This window comes from Sorex araneus, chromosome 10, assembly GCF_027595985.1.
Source record: "Sorex araneus isolate mSorAra2 chromosome 10, mSorAra2.pri, whole genome shotgun sequence".
Classification (NCBI taxonomy): Eukaryota; Metazoa; Chordata; class Mammalia; order Eulipotyphla; family Soricidae; genus Sorex; species Sorex araneus.
In genome coordinates, this window is record NC_073311.1 from 13,079,897 (window position 1) to 13,101,028 (window position 21,132).

At 43.2% G+C, this 21,132-nt stretch overlaps 1 protein-coding gene across 1 annotated transcript in view; it reads left to right on the forward strand.

Annotated features, from left to right (window-relative positions):
- Positions 1-20,755, forward strand: part of KCNMB4 (potassium calcium-activated channel subfamily M regulatory beta subunit 4) — an 84,564-nt gene extending 63,809 nt beyond the window's left edge. Inside the window, exon 3 of the mRNA XM_004602667.3 lies at positions 20,227-20,755. Coding sequence (XP_004602724.1) covers positions 20,227-20,395 — 169 coding nt within the window. The 3' untranslated portion in view covers positions 20,396-20,755. The remainder of the gene's footprint in view (positions 1-20,226) is intronic.
- The last annotated feature ends 377 nt before the right edge of the window (positions 20,756-21,132 follow it).

The following is a 21,132-nucleotide window of genomic DNA, read 5'->3' on the forward strand; positions in this document are numbered from 1 at the left end:
TATATACAAATTTCATGACTTCATCTTTTCTAACAGCTGCATAGTATTCCATTGTGTAGATGTCAGTTGATCGTTTACTCATCCCTCCACCAGTGCCCATTCACCTCTACCAATGATCCCAGTATCCCTCTCACCACCCCCACCCCATCCCCACCACTCCACCCTGCCTGTGTGGCAGGGCATTCCCCTTTGTTCTTTCTCCTTTTGGGTGTTGTAGTTTGCAATAGAGGTATTGAGTGGCCATTATGCTCAGTCTATAGTTTACTTTTAGCTCACATCTTCCAACCCGAATGGTCCTCCCGACATCCTCTACTTGGTGTTCCCTTCTCTATCTGAGCTGCCTTTTCCCCTAGCATGTGAGGCCAGTTTCCAAGCTGTGGAGCAGACCTCCTGATCCTTATGTCTACAACTCTTGGGTGTTAGTCTCCCACTATGTTATTTTATATTCCACAGATGAGTGCAATCTTTCTATGTCTGTCCCTCTCTTTCTGACTAATTTCACTGAACATGATACTTTCCGTGTAGAACCACTTATATACAAATTTCATGACTTCATCTTTTCTAACAGCTGCATAGTATTCCATTGTGTAGATGTACCAGAGTTTCTTTAATCAGTCATCTGTTTTGGGGCACTCTGTTTTTTTTTTCCAGATTTTGGCTATTGTAAACAGTGCTGCAATGAACATAGAAATGCAGATGTCGGGGCTGGAGTGATAGCATAGCGGGTAGGGTGTTTGCCTTGCACGCGGCCGACCCGGGTTCAAATCCCAGCATCCCATATGGTCCCCTTAGCACCGTCAGGAGTAATTCCTGAGTGCAGAGCCAGGAGTAACCCCTGTGCATCGCCAGGTGTGACCCAAAAACCAAAAAAAAAAAAGAAATGCAGATGTCATTTCTACTATACCTTTTTGCCTTTCCAGGATATATTCCCAGGAGTGGTATTGCTGGGTCAAATGGGAGCTCAATTTCTAATTTTTTGAGAATTGTCCATATTGTTTTCCAAAAGGGCTGAACGAGTCGGCATTCTCATCAGCAGTGAAGTAGAGTCACTTTCTCCCCACATCCACGCCAACAGCGGTTGCTTTTGTTCTTATGGATGTGGGCCAGTCTCTGTGGTGTGAAATGATATCTCATTGTTGTTTTAATCTGCATCTCCCTGATTAGTACGTAGAGCATTTTCTCATGTGTCTTTTAGCCATTCAAATTTCTTCTTTGAGAAAATTTCTATTCATTTCCAACACCCATTTTTTGATGGGGTTGGGAGTTTTCTTTTTGTAGAGTTCAACCAGTGCCTTGTATATCCTTGATATCAACCCCTTATCAGATGTGTATTGGGTGTATATCCTTTCCCATTCTGTAGACTGTCTTTGTATTTTGGTCACTGTTTCTTTCGAGGTGCAGAAGCTTCTTAGTTTAAGGTAGTCCCATTTGTTTATCTCTGTTTTCAGTTGCTTGGCTAGTGGTGTATTATCTTTGAAAATACCTTTAGCTTCAATGTCGTGGAGGGTTTTGCCAACCTTGTTTTCCATGTACCTTATGGATTCTGGTCTGATGTTGAGATCTTTAATCCACTTTGACCTGACTTTTGTACATGGCGTTAAGTAGAGATCTAAGCCCATTTTTTTGCATGTTGCTGTCCAGTTTTGCCAGCACCATTTGTTGAAGAGGATTTCCTTGTCCCAATTCACATTTTTTGATCCCTTATCAAAGATTAGATGAGCATATATTTGAGGGTGTGTGTCAGGATATTCAACCCTGTTCCATTGGTCTGTGGCTCTGCCTTTGTTCCAGTACTATGCTGTTTTAATTATTACCGCTTTGTAGTATAGATTGAGGTTGGGGAGGGTGATTCCTCCCATATTCTTTTTCCTAAGAGTTGCTTTAGCTACTCGTAGGGACTTATTGTTCCATATGAATTTCAGGATTGTTCGCTCCATTTCTTTGAAGAATTTTATGGGTATCCTTATAGGGATTACATTGAATGTGTACAATACTTTGGGGAGTATTGCCATTTTGACAATGTTAATTCTCCCAATCCATGAGCAGGGAATATCTTTCCATTTCCTTGTGAAAAGAACCTCTTTTCTTCTGAGAAGTCAGGAGATAATTTTCATGCAGAGAGAATTATTTATAATATTAGACATTTGAAATTTATAATATTCTTTAACCTGAAATATGCCCATCCCCTCCTTCAGGTCAGTGTTCTTGACCTTGGATTTCTTAGAGTCAGGCAGTCCTCTGGCATATAATATCTCACATACTCCTCAGGAATCCCTTGGAGGATATTAATTCATCATCATCATCATCATCATCATCATCATCATCATCTCGTTGATTGTCAAATTTCTCGAGTGGTCTCAGTAACTTCTCCATTCATCCTAGCCCTGAGATTTTAGAAGCCTGTTTCTACTTGTCCTTCCCAATAATGGATCATTGGAGGCTCTTTCAGGGTCAGGGGAACGAGACCCAGCTTGTTACTGGTTTTGGCATATTAATACACTATGGGGACCTTTCGAGGCTCTCCCACGTGGGCAAGAAACTTCTGGTAGTTTGTCAGGTTCCCACAGAAGGACAAGTTGACTATAAGATGGCCACTTTGCGGCCAGGGGTTCCTGGAGTTTGCTTTTAAGTCTCTGGATGTTGGCCGTGGATGGTATTACACGGCGCCGGGGTCAGTACCTGGGTGTGACCACCTAGCTACTGGGAAATGGGAAATCTGGGCGGAGGAGGCCCAGTCCCGATCCGAGCAGGCTTGGAGGTCTCAGCCCCGGGTCCCACACACCTGGGTTCCTCTGCTGGTACCTTCATTGTGAGGCTTGTCCAAACGTGTGGAGAGGGGCCTTGAGCATGGCTGTGGCTAGGCTTCGGAGGTCTTCGGCCACCGGGAGCTCTGCTCAGGGCGGGGAGGGAAGCTGGAGGCCACCCCCACCCCAAGGGGCCCTGGGGAAGACAACCAGGCACGTGGGCCAGAGACTCTCTGCCTGAGGATATTAATTACTTTTATTTATTCCTTTCCCCTTTACCATATTGTTGCAGTGATGGAAGGTTACACACTATGGTTGTGGTGCTCTTTGTACCACAATTGCACCACAGTTTGGTCATGGGACCTGCACATGCCCAGCTGTGTTGTGCTGAAGACTACAAACCCTGTTCTGGCTCCAGGGATCACAGATGGCACTGCCATTGGTAGAGTGTTTCATATGTGAGGTGGTACAGGTCATCGAGCTCAAGGGTTCATGCCTACAGGCCAGGAGTCTGCTGCTGAGCTGTCCCTAGGCCCTGAGAGTTTGTTCCCAAACCCTGATGAACTTCATCCTGGTTATGTGCTGAAATCTGTTTGCAAAGCAGCTTGGGTCTTGACATCAGGGTAGATTTAATTACTGTGGAATGTTTCTTTTGTAATTAATTCCACCCCTGATTGCTCCGAAGAACACAGCTGCCAGGTGCTATCTCTCCAGCCAGAGCGACATAGTCTGCCCAAGTCCAGAAAATACAGGTTTTGAATTGATTTAATTTCCTCCACAAAGAGGAAGCAAGCTTCAGGCTCAGCTCTTTTTTCTTTATTTCTGTCTTGGGGGCTACATCCGGCAGAGTTCAGGGGCTACTCCCAGCTCAGTGCTCTGGGGCTACCCTGGTTGTGCTCAGGGGTCTGTGCAGCATTGGAGATTGAACCTAGGCGTCCTATGGGTTCACGCCAGCCCTCTTGCCAGCCCAAGGAGCAGATCTTATGCCAACTGCATTCTATGACCTGCAGTTCACCAAACTGGAGAAAACACTTAATAGGAATGTTTATAGAATCTATAATTTAAGCCATCTGTGGAACAAAGCTTTGATCTTCATCTAATATGCTCCAAGATCTTATCATGAAATCATTCTAAACCCAAGTGGGCAAAAAGTGGGCTTATGAAAGAGCAAATGGTCATGAAAATACTGTAAAGGATCTTTGTGTTTAGGCTCTGTACTATGTGTTGATCGCTGAATAAATTCTTACTCTAATTTATTATATAAGTGGACTCAATTTCCAGCTTAACTATTCTGGTCATGTAAGAAGACAGACATACATTTGGCAAATCTTTTTTTTTTCCTTTTTGGATCACACCTGGCGGTGCACAGGAGTTACTCCTGGCTCTGCGCTCAGGAATTACTCCTGGTGGTTCTCAGGGGACCATATACGATTCTGGGAATCGAACCCGGGTTGGCAGCGTGCAAAGTAAATGCCCTACCCGCTGTGCCATCGCTCCAGCCCCCACATTTGGCAAATCTTATGATTGCATCAAACACCGTAGAACACATTAACTTTTTTTTCATTGAATTACAGTGAGATACATAGTCACAGGTTGTTCCTGACTGGGTTTCAGTCATACAATGTTTCTTTCTTTTTTTTTTTTAATTGAATCACTATGTGGAAAGTTACAAAGCTTTCAGGCTTAAGTCTCAGTTATACAATGATCGAACAACCATCCCTTCACCAGTGCACATGTTCCACCACCAAGAACCCCAATATACTTTCCATCCCACTCCCACCCCCCCACCCCCGCCTGTGTAGCTGATAATTTTCACTTTACTTTCTTTTTACTTTGATTACATTCAATATTTCAACAAAAACATCACTATTATTGTTTGGAGTTTCCCCCAAAATATCAGACCTGCTGAAAAGGAAGCATTTGATAATTTGTCTTCCATTGCTGAGAATGAAGGGATATGAGGTTTTGGATTTCTGCATTTTAGTATTTCAGTAACTAAGTCCAGGGAAATTTCTGCCAGAAATTGCATCATTGTAAGCTCGTACCTCCCTTTAGTGGTCCTTATAAGATGGCAGTCGACACAGCGCCGCTCCCCCCACAGCTTCCAAAGGAAAAGCTGAGATAGAGAACTCTTTGCCCTCTTGGGGCGGCATGGGGCTGTGGCTTAGTTCACAGTCTAGAGTCATTTCTGCAAGAAGCTGCTGGTGCCAAAAGTAGATAGGTGGCCTCTGGGATCATGGTCATTCAGCAACAGAGAGGCCGAATGTGCAGCCGCTCAGGTCACATCTTGGCGGAGAGCAGCACCAGTAATGCCTCCCAGTCATACAATGTTTCAATGCCCACCAATTCCCATCCCCTCGCCAGTTTACCAGTACATTTCCCTCCACCAATGTGTCCCAAGTTTCCATCCTGACACCCTCCCCACCTGCAACACCCCCCTCCCACAGCCTGCCTCTATGGCAGTTCTTTCTTCCTCCTCCTCCTCCTCCCCCTTCCCCTCCTCCTCCTTCCTCCTTCCTCCTCCTCCTTCCTCCTTCTTTCTCTTCTCCTTCTCCTTCTTCTCCCTCCTCCCTCCCCTCCTCCTCCTCCCCTCCTCCTCTCCACCTCCCCTCCTCCTCCCTCCTCTTTCCTTTTCTTTCTTCTTCTTTCTCTCTCTCTTTCTCTTTCTTCCAAGGCATTATGGTTCCCAATATAGGTTCTGAGAAGTTATCGTGTATATTCATTTACCTCATTGACACTCAGTTCTTGTCCATAGTGATCATTTCCAATGGTCATTGTCACACTGTCCCTTCTTTATCCTAACTGTCCTCCCCTTGTCCTTCCACTTGTGGCAAGCTTCTATCCATGGACCAGTCCTCCCTGTTTCTGTTTTTCCTGTCCTTGGCTTTTAGTCTCATACTATTTTTTTTATATCCACAGATGAGTGCAATCATTCTATGTATGTCTCTCTCCTCTTGGCTCATTTCACTCAGCATGGCACTCTACAAGTCCATCTATTTATAGGCAAATTTCATGACTTAATTTTTCCTGATGGCTTTGTAGTATTCCATCGCATAGATGTACCATAGTTTCTTTGTCCAGTCATCTGTTCTCAGGCACTCAGATTGTTTCCAGATTCTGGCTTTTGAGAATAGTATTACAGTGCACATAGAAGTGCAGATGGTGTTTCTGCTCTGTGTTTTTGGGCCCTGAAGGTATATTCCCAGAAGTGGTATTGCTGGGTCATATAGAAGCTCAATTTCTAGTTTTTTGAGGAATGACATATTGTTTTCCAAAAAAGCTTTATTACCAGTCTGTATTCCCACCAACAATGAATGGGAGTTCATTTTTCCCCACATCCACACCAGCACTGATTATTCTTTTTGATATGTGCCAGTCTCTGTGGTGTGAGATGATATTTCATTGTTGTTTTGATTTGCATTTCCCGGATGATTAGTGATGTAGAGCTTTTTTTTATGCGCCTTTTGGCCCTTTGTAATTTATTTTAAAAAATTAACTATTTCAGGCTGGAGCAATAGCACAGCAAGTAGGGAATTTGCCTTGAACATGGCCAACCCGGGTTCGATTCCCAGCTTCCCATATGATCCCCCAAGTACTGCCAGGAGTAATTCCTAAGTGCAGAGCCAGGAGTAACTCCTGTGCCTTGCCGGGTGTGACCCAAAAAAGAAAAAATAATAATTATTTCAATTTTCCCCTTACACTTTTTATAAAACTTGTGGTTTATGAAGTTGTTTATGATTATTTGTTACAGGCATTCAATAATTGTAGTACCAATCCCACCACCATATATACCTTCCCTCCACTATTGTCTCCAGTTCTTCCAGCCACCCCTTAAGTCTGCCCCCATAGCAGGTGCTTAATAATTTTTTAATACTGCTTTTTATCAATAATTTGCAAAGAGAATGATCAAAAATATCTTTCCTTAGAAGAAAGTTGCTGTGCTGAGTGATAGCACAGTTGATAGGGCATTTGTCTTGCATGCAGCTGACCCAGGTTTGATTCCTCCATCCCTCTCAGAGAGCCCAGCAAGCTACCAAGAGTATCTCACCCACACGGCAAAGTCTGGCAAGCTACCCGTGGCGTATTCCATATGCCAAAAATAGTAACAACAAGTCTCACAATGGAGACTTGTTACTGGTGCCCGCTCGAGCCAATACATGAGCAATGGAATGACAATGATACAGTGATACAAAAGAAAGTTAGTGAAGATTGTTATATCTCACTTTGAAGCCCTTAAATCCTTGTATAAGAGCTTACTAACATGTTGTTAAGGTTAAGCCTTCTGTGTTTATATTTTATTACTCAAGATCGATGCCTTCTGCATTATATCTCATCCAACCTGGTGTGCTACTCTGGACTTATCAGTGTTGTAGAGTTTGAGATGCTTCTCCAGAAGGTGCAGGATTCTTAAAGTCGAGCACCCCCCCACCCCCAAATCTGTTTTCTTGACTGCCATGGCTTTTAAAAGTACAGGGAGATGGGAGGTTGCCCATCCTGGCTCTGTGAAAACCTGGAGATTTCAGTCACAAAACCTGCATGCCGGAGTTTTTCAGCAGATTTATTTCTTGGATGAGGTTTGTCCCAAGCTGTGGGGTCTGGCCAGAAACATGGCCATGATTGTAGAGTGTGGGATCTTTCAACAGCTGGGGTTCTGTTTGGGTGGGCCCTGGGCTGACCCTCCAGCCCCCGACACCTAAGGAACTCCAGATGACTCAGTCTTGTGTAGGTGTTTGGGAGAGTCTTCTGGATGTCATTTATATTTCTTCTTTGAGGAAGTTTCTGTTAATTTCTTCTTCCCATTTTTTTTGATGGAGTTGGATACAACACATCAACTTTTTCCCTTAGTAAAGATAGCTAAGTCATGCCAGAGCCAAGTATAAAGTTTTATCAATCATCGACATCTGTTGTAAGAAAAAAAATTCTTTGAAGCCTTTTTAAAAAATCATTTGTACACAGATTAGAGAGGGGATCTTTATGGGTGCATTTTAATGCATTATCTTTCTAGAAACATAAAAAATTTAGTAATGCTCACATTCAAGTTTTCTAGATTAGATATCAATGATCAGCAATTCATTTTTGTTTGTTTGTGGTTTTGATCTGGGGTCACACCCAATAATGCTATGGTGTATTCTTGGCTCTATGGTTAGGGCTCAGGGTCCTGGGGCTGAACCCAGGGTCAGCCTTATGCAAGGAAAGTACTGTACTATCACTGCACTGTGCTATATCTCTGACCCAGATCAGTAATCGTTGTCTGAAAGTCTTCTATGATAGTCACCCAGCTGCACATTTTCCTTGAATTTTATATATTTGAGACACTTATTTTAAAGGAAATTTCTTGGAAGGGCTATCAGAGCAGCAGATTTATCTGGGAATGAGGTTATATTAGGTTCTTTGGTTTTTGTCCTAAGTTAGCACTTTGTCACCTCCATGTTGCAGATCTTACCTGATGGAAGACTCTGCTTCAGCAGCAATAGAGGGCACTCTCTAGTGATACCAGTCTGAAATGATTTGCTCTTCAACTTCTGTTAAAAATCAGCCTGATTGGGCTGAAGCGATAGTTGCACTGTCGTGCGGTTGTCCCGTTGTTCATTGATTTGCTCGAGTGGGCACCACTAACGTCTCCATTGTGAGACTTGTTGTTACTGAAGTGATAGCACAGTGGGTGAAAAGCTTGCCTCGCACACAGCCTACCCAGGATCAATCCCCAGCTTCCCATATAGTCCCTCGTGCACTGCCAGGAGTAATTCCTGACGACGAAGCTGGCAGTGACCCCTGAGCATCACCAAGTGTGGCCCAAAAAGAAAAAAAGCAGATCCATTTGATGTTTAAAAGCAATGTTAAGTCAATCCTTCTCAGAACTAAAGATCACTTGGAAAACTGTAAAACGTCAGACTGATTTAGTAGTTCTGAGGCTCTATTTAAAGTCCCCCAAATGTGTCATACAGGTCACTTTATATAAGAATATATGAGGGCTGGAGAAATAGTACAGGAGGCACATGGCTTGCATGTGATCAGCTCTGATTTTAATCCCAGGCATCTCATGTGGACACCCGATGTCTCATATGCAGGGGTTCAGATCTCAAAAGAACCTGACACCACAGAACTGGAGAGGTTTTACTGATGCTTCAAGCATGCACATATAATCAATTGCAACATGACTTTATAGCGGGAGGGTCACAGACCACTACAGCACACTGTTGGGTGAGCAGGGGAAGCCAGGAGGGTCACAGACCACAGCAGTGAGCCTTGGACCGCTGGCCTGCTCGTGGGCAGCACTCAGTTCAGAGTTCTCAGGAGGGAAGCACCGTGTCCCCAGGTAAAAGTCAAGGAGGATTCTGCCAGCACTTGCCAAAGGCATCTGGACCATCGGCTCAGAGTCCTTAAATCTACATCATACGTCAGAGCTATATTACAAGGACTGCCTGGTGACTTTAATGTAGGTTGTTTTTAGTTGAAAATGTAAGTAGCTCTCCACTGCTCCATCTCTGTTTGAATCAGTTAGGACCATTGCAATATCATTATGGATACAGAGTCTGATTTATTAACAGTTAATCCAACACCCATTTCTTTACCTCCTCCCCCTTTTCCCCCCTCCCCTCCTTCTCCCTCTTTCTCCCTCCTTTCTTCTTTCGTCTTCTTTTGTCCTCCTCCTCTTTCTTCTTTTTCCTCCTCTTCTTCCTCTTCTTCCGCTTCCTCCTCTTCCTCCTCTTTTTCTCCTCCTTTTCTCCTCCTTTTCCTCTTCCCACCCTCCTTCCCCATCTCTCCTTTTTGGTATTATGGTTTGCAATACAGATACTGAAAGGTTTTCATGTATATCCCTTTATCTACTTTCAACACTCAGTTCTTGTCCAGAAGGATCATTTCTATCCATTATTGTCATACTGGTCCCTTCTCAAATCCTCTTACAGCCCAGGATTTCTTCAGTCCTCCACCTCCTCCTGCCCCATTTGAATTTTTCTATCAGTAAAAAAAAAATGTGCCTAAGCCTTTTGTTTTTATTATTATATCTCAGATTTCTTTTAAAAGTAGGTTATACTATAAATAATAAACAGGATTTAGAGCAGGAATAGAGAGCACCTATTCAAAAGATTTTAGGGTACCATGCTTTAATCCTTTCTCTCCTTTGCTATTGCTTCTGTCCCAGAAGCCCAGCCAACAGGGTTGATGTGCCTGAAAAATCATTTTATGCTTGTGATCATGATGAGCATTTGCAGACTTGCATGTAAGCGTTCATCAAGATACTTAAGTACTGATTGTTGTAATCATGTAGTAAGCATATCACTTCTCATAAAAATATGGGTAAACCCTGCCAACTAAATGTTTTTCCAAAACTATGTACCTGACATATGTTTATCCTGGAAGTGCTTAGTGTGTGCTCTAAACATTTGTAGGGGACAGACAATTTGTACAGGGCTAAGGTGCTTGCCTTGCATGTTGCCCAGTACCTCATATGGTCTTCTGGGCACTGCCAGGAGTGATCCCTGACCACAGAGCCTAGAAAGCCCTGAGCACTACAGATTGTGGCCCCCAAACAAAAACAAACAAAAAGATCAGTGAGATTTAGATGGATAAAATAAATGAAAAGCATGTGAAAAAAATAAGGTTATGTATAAAAGATCTGGTTGGTAGGGAAGGGACCAATATGATAATAATAGTTAGAAATGATCAATCTGGGCAAGAACGGAATGTTAAAAGTCAGTAAAGGGATATACATGATAACATTCCAGTATCTGTATTGCAAACCATAATGCCCAAAAGTAAAGAGAGAGAAAGAGAGAGAGGAGAGAGAGAGAGAGAGAGAGAGAGAGAGAGAGAGAGAGAGAGAGAGCAAGGGAGAGAAAGAAGAAAAGTACCTTCCATAAAGGCAGGTTCTGGGGAGGGGGCAGGAGGAAAAAACTGGGGACACTGATAGTAGGAAATGTACTGGTGAAAGACCAGGTTGGAACATTATTTATATGACTGAAACCCAATCATGAACAACTTTCTAATATATCTCACTGTGATTCAATAAAAAAATAAATAAATAAATAAAATATCTGGTTGGCACACACACAGAAGCCATATTATCTTGCTAAAATCAGACCAATATTTTAACTTGCTAGTAGCTTAGAAAGTTAATGTAAGTTTATACTCTGCTTAGATAAAAGCAAGAGCTTAGGATGATAACTCTAGAAAGATTTCTGTCTCCCATCTTGGCTTGTGACTGCTACTGTTACTATCATGCAATTCTAGAAGATGATGATACAGTTCACATTTCACATGAATTGGGTAAGGGAAGCTTAAGAAATTATCAATTCTATTTTTTTAAAATGCAACATATCATGTTCTCATTCTGTTAGCCCACAGAATAAGTCTGTGAGATGGAAGAAATTTCATTTAATGAGACAAAGGAAGTATACTTTTCACATTTCAGGTTACACACATTAATTTTTAAAAATTCAATACACCTAGATCTACCATTACCCACGTGGAAGATTGGAGAGGGCAGCGTTTTGCCCACTGGAGAGCATGCCCCCCTGGGCAAACCTGGCATTGGGACCTGGGTTTTTACCCACTGCCCTTCTCTCCAGCATCCAGCCCTCGTCCTGGCTTAGCTCTGGCTGTTTCCTGCCCTGCACCTTCTAAACCAGAATCCCTGGAAGCCATGAAAATATCCTGGGCACAAAGAACAATTAGGGGGCGGGACCAGAGCTCAAAGGCCTGGAATGCTTCTCTGGCGTGTAGGAGTCCTGGAGTCCCATCCGTGGCTCCACGTCGACCCCAAGTACTGAGGACTCTGGTGGCCCCGAGCACCACAGGCTCGAGCACCACATCTCCAGGCTAGAGAATTGCTACTGCCAAGCCTGTAGAGCTGCACAAGTGCCCCCTTGGAGAGGGTAGATAGGGACGGACAGGCCCCTGCACACCCAAGCATGGCTGGGGAGGCACAGAAATTAAGAAAAAAAAATTATTCTGGCAATTTCCAAAATAGACAGCTCATCAGGTTTTACACATTTTTTTTAAAATAAGAGTTTATGCAGTGCTTTTCTGTTCGTTTGGGTTTTTTTGTTTGTTTTATTTTTGGTTGGTTTGTTGTTTTCATTGGTTTGGTTTTGTGGCCATACGCAAGGTGCCACAAGGCTCATTCCTGGCACTGTGATCCGGGGTCTCTCCAGGCAGTCCTGGGGAGCCGTCACGGGCCAAGGCAAGTACCTTAACCCTTGGACTCTGCAGCCCCTCCAGAGTGTGTTTTCTTGGTTAGGTTTTGTGACACACCCAGCAGACCTCAGGGGCTTCTCCTGGCTATGCACTGTGTGGTGCCAAGGATTCGATCGATGGTGTGCAGCCAACACAGACACGTGCAAGGCTTTGTACCTCCTGTCCTCTCCCTTTGGCTCCTATGGTGCATTTGATTTTTTAAAAATTACTGAAGTAACATGGGTTTAAAACTTCTCAGAGGTTTCTTAAATGTTATTATAAATTAGAAGCAAGAGCTTCACAGTATATAGTCATCTTGATCCACAAATTCAGGTTTGAATCTAGTAAACCAGGACTTAAAGCCTAGGAAGTAGGTAGGGGCATCTCAGCAAGCATCACAGGGGAAATCTCTTTTGGGAATAAGAAAGTTATATATATATATATATATATATATATATATATATATACATATATGTCTGTGTGTGAAGTATGTAAAGATACCGTTTCAAATTATTTTGTAATTATGTTAAGTTTTTTTTGACAAACTAAAATTTATTTTACCATCTCTTCATCTGTGGAGTGAAAATTTAAAATTCTAGGGGCCAGAGAGACACTGCAGTGGGTAAGGCACCTGGCACCACATGTAATTCCCTGAACACAGAGCCAGGAGTAAACCTTGAGCACCACCAAGTTTGGCCCCCAAACAAACAAAAATTTAAACAAAAATGTAACTTTAAGGGTCAGGTGAGATGAACTATCAGCAGAGCCCCAGTGGCAGGGCGGCAGCCTTGGGGGGCTTCACTTGCTATTGTCACACTGTACTTCTCAGGAAAGCATCAACTCTCAGAAAAGAATGTCCAAGGGAACCCGTACTCATCATTCTTTATTTATAAGTCTCCTTTTTCTCTTCAGGGTTTAAAGTTTTTTCAGCCCACCCCAAAAGAAATTATTTGTTTACCTTTTGAAGTTTTTGGATATCTCTTAGAGTACGGACAACTTTCTTTTTTGCATCATCATCCAGATTTTACTACATGATTTTCAGATTCTGTTTTGCCACTTGTAAAGTTTGCCAAGTGCTAAAAGTAGTGACTTTGGAGGCCAAAGCAATTGTCCAGTGGGGATGGCACTGGCCTTGCACGTGGCCAACCCAGGTTCTATCCCCAGCACCCCAGATGGTTCCCGGAGACCCCAGGAATGATCCCTGGGTGCAGAGCCAGGAAATAAGCCCTGTGACCAAAGGTATGACCCCCAAACCAAAACAAACAAGCAAACAAATAAATGCCTGTTAAAAAAAATAATGGAATCACTATGAGGTACACAGGTGCAAAGCTGTTCAGGTCAAGTTTCAGTCATACGATATTCCAGCACCCGTTCCTCCACCAGTGTACACTTCCCACCACCAATATCCCCAGTTTCCTTCCTGCCACCCCTGTCCCCACAGCCTGTCTCTGGCAGAGTCTCTCTGTCTCTGTCTCTTTCTTTCTCTCAAATTCATGACTTTTAAAAAGGTACGCTTTAGTCTTGCACCATACAATTTTGAAAACTAAATTCTAAACCCAAATCCCAAATATTTTTTTGCTACACTGAGGGCCGTATGATATATCTGGAAGAAACTGAGGCAGGAGAAAGCTTTCCATTTAAAGGCATTAAAGTTTCAGTTTGAATGAAACAGACTTGAGTCATATCATAAGTATCAATTTAGAGATAATCTCAGAAAATTCTCAAACAGTATCACACTTAAGCATATGGTTCACAGTAATTTTCTTGGAGGACAGGAAGACCTGTTTTCCCTCTACCCAGCATATATTCATGGTGCGTACAAAAGGGACCATCAGTGATGATGTGGTTAAGTTTGAATCTATATAGCATCTTAATGAGAAGTAACACATGACTATTCGTTTCTAGGATGACATATTGTGAAATTGTAAATATATGGAAAAACTAGTAAAGGGGTCCTGAGTGGGGCCCTTCCTTACATGTTCAAGGTCCTTAGTTTGATCCCCGATACCACAGATAAACACGTTGTATAATAATGGGTTCTTAGAGTAATTTATTAGAAAGCAGTATGTAAAATACAGTGAATATATGTTGTGCTTTTACTTTTTGTTGTTGGTGGGTTTTGGTTTTCTGGTCGCCCCAGCAATGCCCCTGGGCTTACTCCCGTCTCTGCACTCTGGAATCGCTCCTGGCTGACTTGGGGGACCATTTGAGATGCCAGGGATTGAGCCCAGTTCAGCTATGTGCACAGCACTGCACTGTGGCTCCAGCCCCTACGTTTACTTTCTTAAAGAACTAACTGGAGGAACCAGGGAGATAACTGGTCCAAGGAACCAAGTTTGTTTTCAGACTTTTTCCATTTTCTTTTTATTTGGGGGGGGGGGTCACAGCTGGCATTGCACAGGGTTACTCCTGGCTCAGGCACTTAGGAATGACTCTTGGTGGTGCTCGGGGGACCATATGGGATGCTGGAATCGAACCCAGGTTGGCCTCATGCAAGGCAAATGTCCTACCTGCTGTGCTGTCACTCCAGCCCCATTTTCTATTGTTTTCTAGAGGTTTCCTCTGTCTCATCTTGGAGCATCTTGATCTGTTTCACAGCTGCTGTTATTCTGCTGCTCACACCTTCTATTGAGTTGTGGGTTTGTTTTGTTATTAAATATCATCTACCATACTTTTCACTTCTTCCATTTCTGATTGTAGCTTTTTCAGTTCAACTTTCATACCTTCTGGTGCTTTTGCTGCTATTTTTGTGCCCTTGTTTCTTTGGGCTCATAAAACATCCTCAACAGGATGTCACCAAAGTCATTCTCAGAATCTACAGAGTTGGTGCTGGGTGAGCCTTCTGCGCTACTGCCTTCTCTCCTGGAGCTTGATGGATTTCATATGCACCTTCCCCGCTGGGTTCCTGCTGTGCTAAAGGTGAATCTTTGTAGTTAGTCCCCCCCTGGGAGTCTCTGAGGAATGAGGCTGGGAATTGCTCTTTTCTTTCCGTGAGACAGGAAGTATAACTGTCAGCATGTGATGGGTGATGCATTGAGCTGTCGCACGATTCAAGAGATGTAGACCCAGACCTGTTGCTATGGAGTGGAGGCTGCTCAGATCTAGCTGGAAGAGAGGGAATTCCACCTGCATCCCGAAAAAGGCCCCAGACAGGGCCAGAGTTAGAGCACAGTGAGTAACGTGCTTCCATGCATGCGGCCAATATGGGTTCAGTTTCCAGTCTCCCACATAGACCCGGAGCACTACCAGGAGGATTCCTGAGTGCAGAGCCAGGAGTAATGCCTGAACATCGCCAGGTGTGGCCCTAAAACAAAAACATCAACCCCAAAAGGCCCCAGAGATGTCAATCAGGAGATTAATCTCACCTGGGAGGGTGTGGGGGCAATCAGAGGTTCCTTTAAAGTGTTTTCAAGACATTTTTTAGTAAAGTTAGTGAAGTTTGTCCAGTGCCTCTGATGCATCTACGGATTGATGAAATTCTAGAGTTGTTTGTAGTGATCTCATGTCTGTCCTTTCTGGAAGATGGATGAGGGTGGCAGACATTTCTGTCAATCTATGCCCTGCAGTTTTAGGCAAATGGGGAGTAAGGCAGCAAACTTCACCTGTACTGTTTCTTCTTAATTATTTCCAGGCACAAATGCTCCTTATGCCGAAGAGGCAGATCCTGTTCCCCTTGATTCCCATTGAGGAAAGCTGTGGAGCACTTAGAACTCTGTGAATAAAACAAGCAGGGGTTATTTTTAAAATAATGTGAACGATTGTTATGTAACATTCCCACCTCAAAGAAGGCTTTTGAAGCTGTTATAAATTCAACGTGGCTAACTTCAGCGAATGATGTGGTTTTGTCATTTGAAATATTAAAATAAAATTTCGCTCCCAGAGCTTTAGTGGGAAATGGAATGCCTAGAGGTTTCTAAATAAAAATATCTGGCTTCAGCAATTTTCAGTTATTATTTTCCCTCCTGCCTTCCTTTTACTGACATCCTTCTTCAGTAAGTGTTCTTCACGCTGTGTCTTAGAAAATGTGTATAATGGTTCTAGCCACCTGCATCAGAGGCTCAGTTGTACAATGTCATTGTCAGATAGATTCAACATCAACATAATTCCAAGAGCAGCAATACAAAAGAGGATACTCACCAAAAGCATTTTACTAAAAAAAAAAAATAACCTCGAAACACATTGTTTTTGTGTTTTTTTACTTCTAAAAAGTTAGTGTTAAGAATCCCTGACTCTTACCTTCTCTCACCTTTTAATGTTCTCTTAACCGGGACTTTGCATCCAGTTCCGTGGTCTTAAGTACATCCACCTACTGTACACTTTTGCCCTCTTTGTGTAGAATGAGCTCATCTAAGTCACAATAGATTCTGAGGAGTAGAACAGTCTGATAAAGAAGGAAAGGGGTGGGGGAGTAAGGGGAGAGGGAGAGAAGGGGTAGAAAGAGAAGAGGGAGAGGGGAGGGAGGGAGGAGTAAAGGAAGGGTTGGGCAACTTGAAACAGCCAGTACCTCCTTGGGCACTCAGAGCTTGAGATATCGGACAGAAGTCAGTCGATGCTCATAGCTGGGGCTTGGGATTCAAAGACTATAAAACGGGAACGGGACTACACATATATTGTGCCCAGAGTATTGGCCTGTTTTCTCACCTTGTATTGGTCTGTTCTATCTACTTTTGTACACTCAGAGGCTTAAAGTTTCTTGAAATTTTGCATGAACAATAAGGTTGCAAGGCATTCTCCTCACTCATTAATAGCAGTGATTATTGAGCAATATTGTCATAACAGGTAATCCAACAAGAATATGTACATGAATAAGTATCGACAATATGTGATAGCTTAGGACTGTTTGTTATTTTGTTCATTTTTGTTTTGTTATTTTTGTTTATCGTTTTGCCCTTCCAAGATGTAGGCAGGAAGCCAGGGGTCCCACTTTTCATTCCTAGCCGCCCGGGCTCACAGTTCAATGCAAAGGCCCAGGATGTCTTTCTGCTCAGCCCTGCAGTGCCGGGGACCCCCAGGTGATCCCAGGGTCACCTCAACAATGCTGGGGGCCTCCAGGGCCATGCCCGGTGTTACTCGGGGACCTCCAGGGCTGCAGTGAGCAATGTTCAGGGGACCATGTTCCAGTACTTGGACCCAGATACTAACCAGGTACTGCCTCCTGTCCCAAATAATGTAAGTCTTGAAGATTGTTGCTGCAGAAATTCAGAAAAAGGAGTAATTTCCACAAGCTAAAATGCTTTTTTGCTTAGTAGTTACAATGACTGTGTTTCTTTAAATGAATAATGTTCAAATATTATTGAAATAGTATGAAATAAATGTTTTTCTTTCCAAAATTTTATTTTGATAAAGCACCATGAGTTGCAAAGTTATTCATCATTGGGTTTTTGACATAGTTGTCAGCTTCCCTCCATTAGTGTTTCCAGATTCCCTCTCCTAACCCCCACCCCCAGCCCCAGTCTGCCATCTTGACAGGTGCCTTTTCAATCTTGTTATGAAAATTTGCGTCTCACAGTTTCAGGGTTGTTCACTCTGTGGTTTGAATACTTAGCTTAATCATTTCTTTACACCCCCAGCTGAGTCCCCTTGACCCCTGACCCATTGCCTCTCATCTATCTCTTCTCCCCTTCTCTTTCACTCTATTTCTTTTCTTCTCCTTCCTAAACTCTGGAGCCCAGGGTGTTCTAGGCATCCAGCCCCTTTAAGCCACGGCATTTCCTCGTCTATTTACTCTAAATACTACATGTAGGTGATACTATCCTGTGTTTGTCCTTTTTCATAGCATTTAATATGATACCTTCCAATTCCACCCATATTGCTGCAAGTTGCATTATGAAATGTCCATTTTTAAAATCTCACTTTGTGTTTGAAATATGAAATGACATTAGGTGTACCAAAGCGGACCAGGATTATGTCATTTCCAAATCAATCTTCTAAACGTTGAATACCACCTAATAGTGGCATTATAGGTAGAAGTGAAATACCCATTATCCTTTGTCAGTCTTTTGGGAAAATAGATCCTGAATTATGAGAGCTCTGGTTAGCAGTAGTTCTTTAGGAATGTATTTTCTGTTAAATACACTGCCCATAGACTTAAAAACATCTGAGACCACTTGAATTAGACTATTTGACAATCATTTTTGTCCATTTTTTTGAGGAAACACTACTATAGCAGAACATTGTGTATGAAAATGGAATATCTTGTAAAATATAAACTTTAAATTAAAAAATTTCTTAAATGTTAGGAAATATGATTTATAATACTGTTGAGGATAGAGTTTCATGTGTACAATGTTCAACTCCATACCTCCCACCAGACCCTCAACCTACCTCCTCTTCCCCAAATAATCTTTTGCTTTGTTTTTTGTTTCTAGGCCACACCCAACTAATGAGGGCTTATTTCTGGCTCTGTGCTCAGGGATCACTCTGGTAGTCTTGGGGGATCTTAGATGGTGTTGGGGACCAAACATGGTCTGCTGGGTGCAAGGCAAGCACTTTACCTGCTATATTGACTCCCAGGCCCCCAAAACCCATTTTTTTGTGTTTGTTCTGCCTTCAATTTGGGGGCCATGCCAGCTGTGCTTAGGGTTTATTCCTGGCTCTGTACTCAGAGCTCATTCCTGGTAGAGTTTGGGGTGAGTGACAGTCATATGGGATGTCAGGGAATCAGACCTTCGTATAAGGGAAAGTGCCTTACCCACTGTACTATCTCTCCGGCCCCCAACCCTGTTAACATATTAAATTTATTTTTATTGATTGATGCTTTGTAATTTGAAATATTGCTATAGTGGGTTCTCCTGCATCTAAGTATAACGCCCATCACCATATACTCACCTCCCTCCCCCAAGGACCCCAGTGCTCCTCCCTTTCAGCTCCTCCCCAACTCCCCTCATAGCCAACTCAGTTGTGTGATCAGTTTTCCTGTTGTGTTGTCTTTGGCCCTTTCTTGCTACCTTACCATATAGTCGTTAAGGCCCCCACACTCTCAAGGGACCCTTCTATATCTGTCCCTTTCTTTATGACTGAGTTCACTCAGCATGATATCCTCTATTTACATCCCTATCTTTGCAAATCACATGACTTTGTTTCATCCTTCAGGCTGCATAGTATTCTGTTGTGTATATATCATAAACCATTTTTAGGAAGCTAAATTCCTAGGATTTCTCTCTGATAAGTAAAGAGATCATGGATTGTGGAATGTATCTTCCTTACTTCCTGTAAATGAGAGCAGTACTGGCACTGAAAATAGATCCCTGCATTGGTGACATAGAAATATATTGTGAAGAGTTTGCAAAATGTATCAAGAAAGTGATCAGTAGTTAAAAACGATGGCTAGGTTCCCTCTCTCACCACCTCCCACCATGGGAAAAATGCATTATTCCCTTGCCATTACTAAAATTACTAAAATATACCTTTTTGTAATGATATACTGAGTTGATCTGAAGGCTAAATCCTATTTTTTTCTGGATATATGTAAAGAGTTGTAGTTTTTAGGGTTACGTGCACACACACATGTGTATATGTGTGTATGAGTTATAATTACTTGATATTTGTGATCTTTCTTATACAGCAATGGCCTGAGGTGTGGGGAAGCTCCCGAGCTGTGCTTGAGAGGTCTGTGGGCCCCCTCCCTCCTGCACCCCTTTATTCTGGCCCATCTTTCAGTACATGTGCCTGAGGATGTGTTGCTTCTCATCCCTACAGTGCTGGGGCGAGGGATGGGTACTGCACCATCCCAGCAATGCTCGGAGCATGCAGTGCCATACCCAGTCATGTTAAAGGGACATAGAAGACCAGGAGCTGAGCCCATGTCAGCACATGCTATCAATGTGTAGTCACTGCTATACTGTCTCTCAGCCTCCATTTGGGTGAGCTTCATCTTATGTCCCTAGACCTACGTTCTGAGGTTTAGTTTGAATTTTGCTAAGAATAGTCCACCCTAAGTAATTTTTAGATTTGACCAGTCGCCTGGAGTGGCAGACATTAAAGGGGGAGTGAGAAGGTGGAATCTCTTTAGCAACTGAGAAGGATGGGAAAGGTGGCTTAGGAGATTGCTACACTGTTTGGCATTTTGCACCATGTAAATGGTGAACAATCTGCAGACTCACACCAGTGACTTCATCTGATACGCCAGACCTTTCTGTAATGAATGTGCAGCTCAGAATACAGTTAGGGCAGGCCTTCCCTTTGCAGGAGGAGCAGTCCTTGGATGAGAAAGCAAGCTGGGCTCCAGTAGTTCCAGGACTCCCTGGATTACTGCGTGGCAGTGCCACTGACCCCCCCTTTCTTCCTGTTGTCCACTGTCACATAGGCCGGACGACGTGCTCCTGCATCGCACGCATGATGAGATCGTCCTCCTGCACTGCTTCCTCTGGCCGCTGGTGACATTTGTGGTGGGTGTTCTCATTGTGGTCTTAACCATCTGTGCCAAGAGCCTGGCAGTCAAGGCAGAAGCCCTGAAGAAGCGCAAGTTCTCTTAAAAGGGAGCAGACTCCTGGAAAGCAAAGCACAGAAGCCGCCCCGATGGGCACATCGACCTGCAGAGGCTGTTTCTCAGCGCAGGAGATGGAAGGGCTCAGCAGGGCCTCGAAGTGGTGCCCCGCCCCTCGGTGACGGCAGAAACAGGCACAGTGGAAGACTCCGAACCTCCTAGATTATTCCTGGTGTCGTAGCAATGGCTGTAGGGGCAAGCTCTTAGCTGTTTGGAATAACTTGCAGCAAATCCTGTAAGAAGTTTTTCTTTGGAAATTAATAATATATATCTGTACAGTGTAGTATACAAACCATAATGATTTATGCTATTTAAAATGATTAAATAGAGTGGTCTGTGTTCTTTTCTATTTTCTTTTTCTTCTATTTTTTATTCTTAGAACACCAGTTTTCTTGTTTTTCTAAAAAAGGTGTGTGTGGAGGGGGCGGGGTTTTTGGGTTTCACTTGATTCTGTTAGATTGAACTTTGACCTGGAGACAGGATTCTTGCACAAGTCTTGACCTCACTGTCCCTCTGTGGTTCGCATTGCTAGAGAGTAAGAGAGCGTTTCACGACTCCTACTTGGAAAAAGACTGTCTGACGCTCACCCCAGTGCTGTGTTCTGGGATTCCTCATTGAAGGAGCCCCAAAGATTGGGAAAACCTGTCTTCAGCACTGGCCTTTGCTTATCCATTCATTTTCATCAATTGCTTCATTTTTGTTTTAATTTTTGGGGGGAGGGGCACA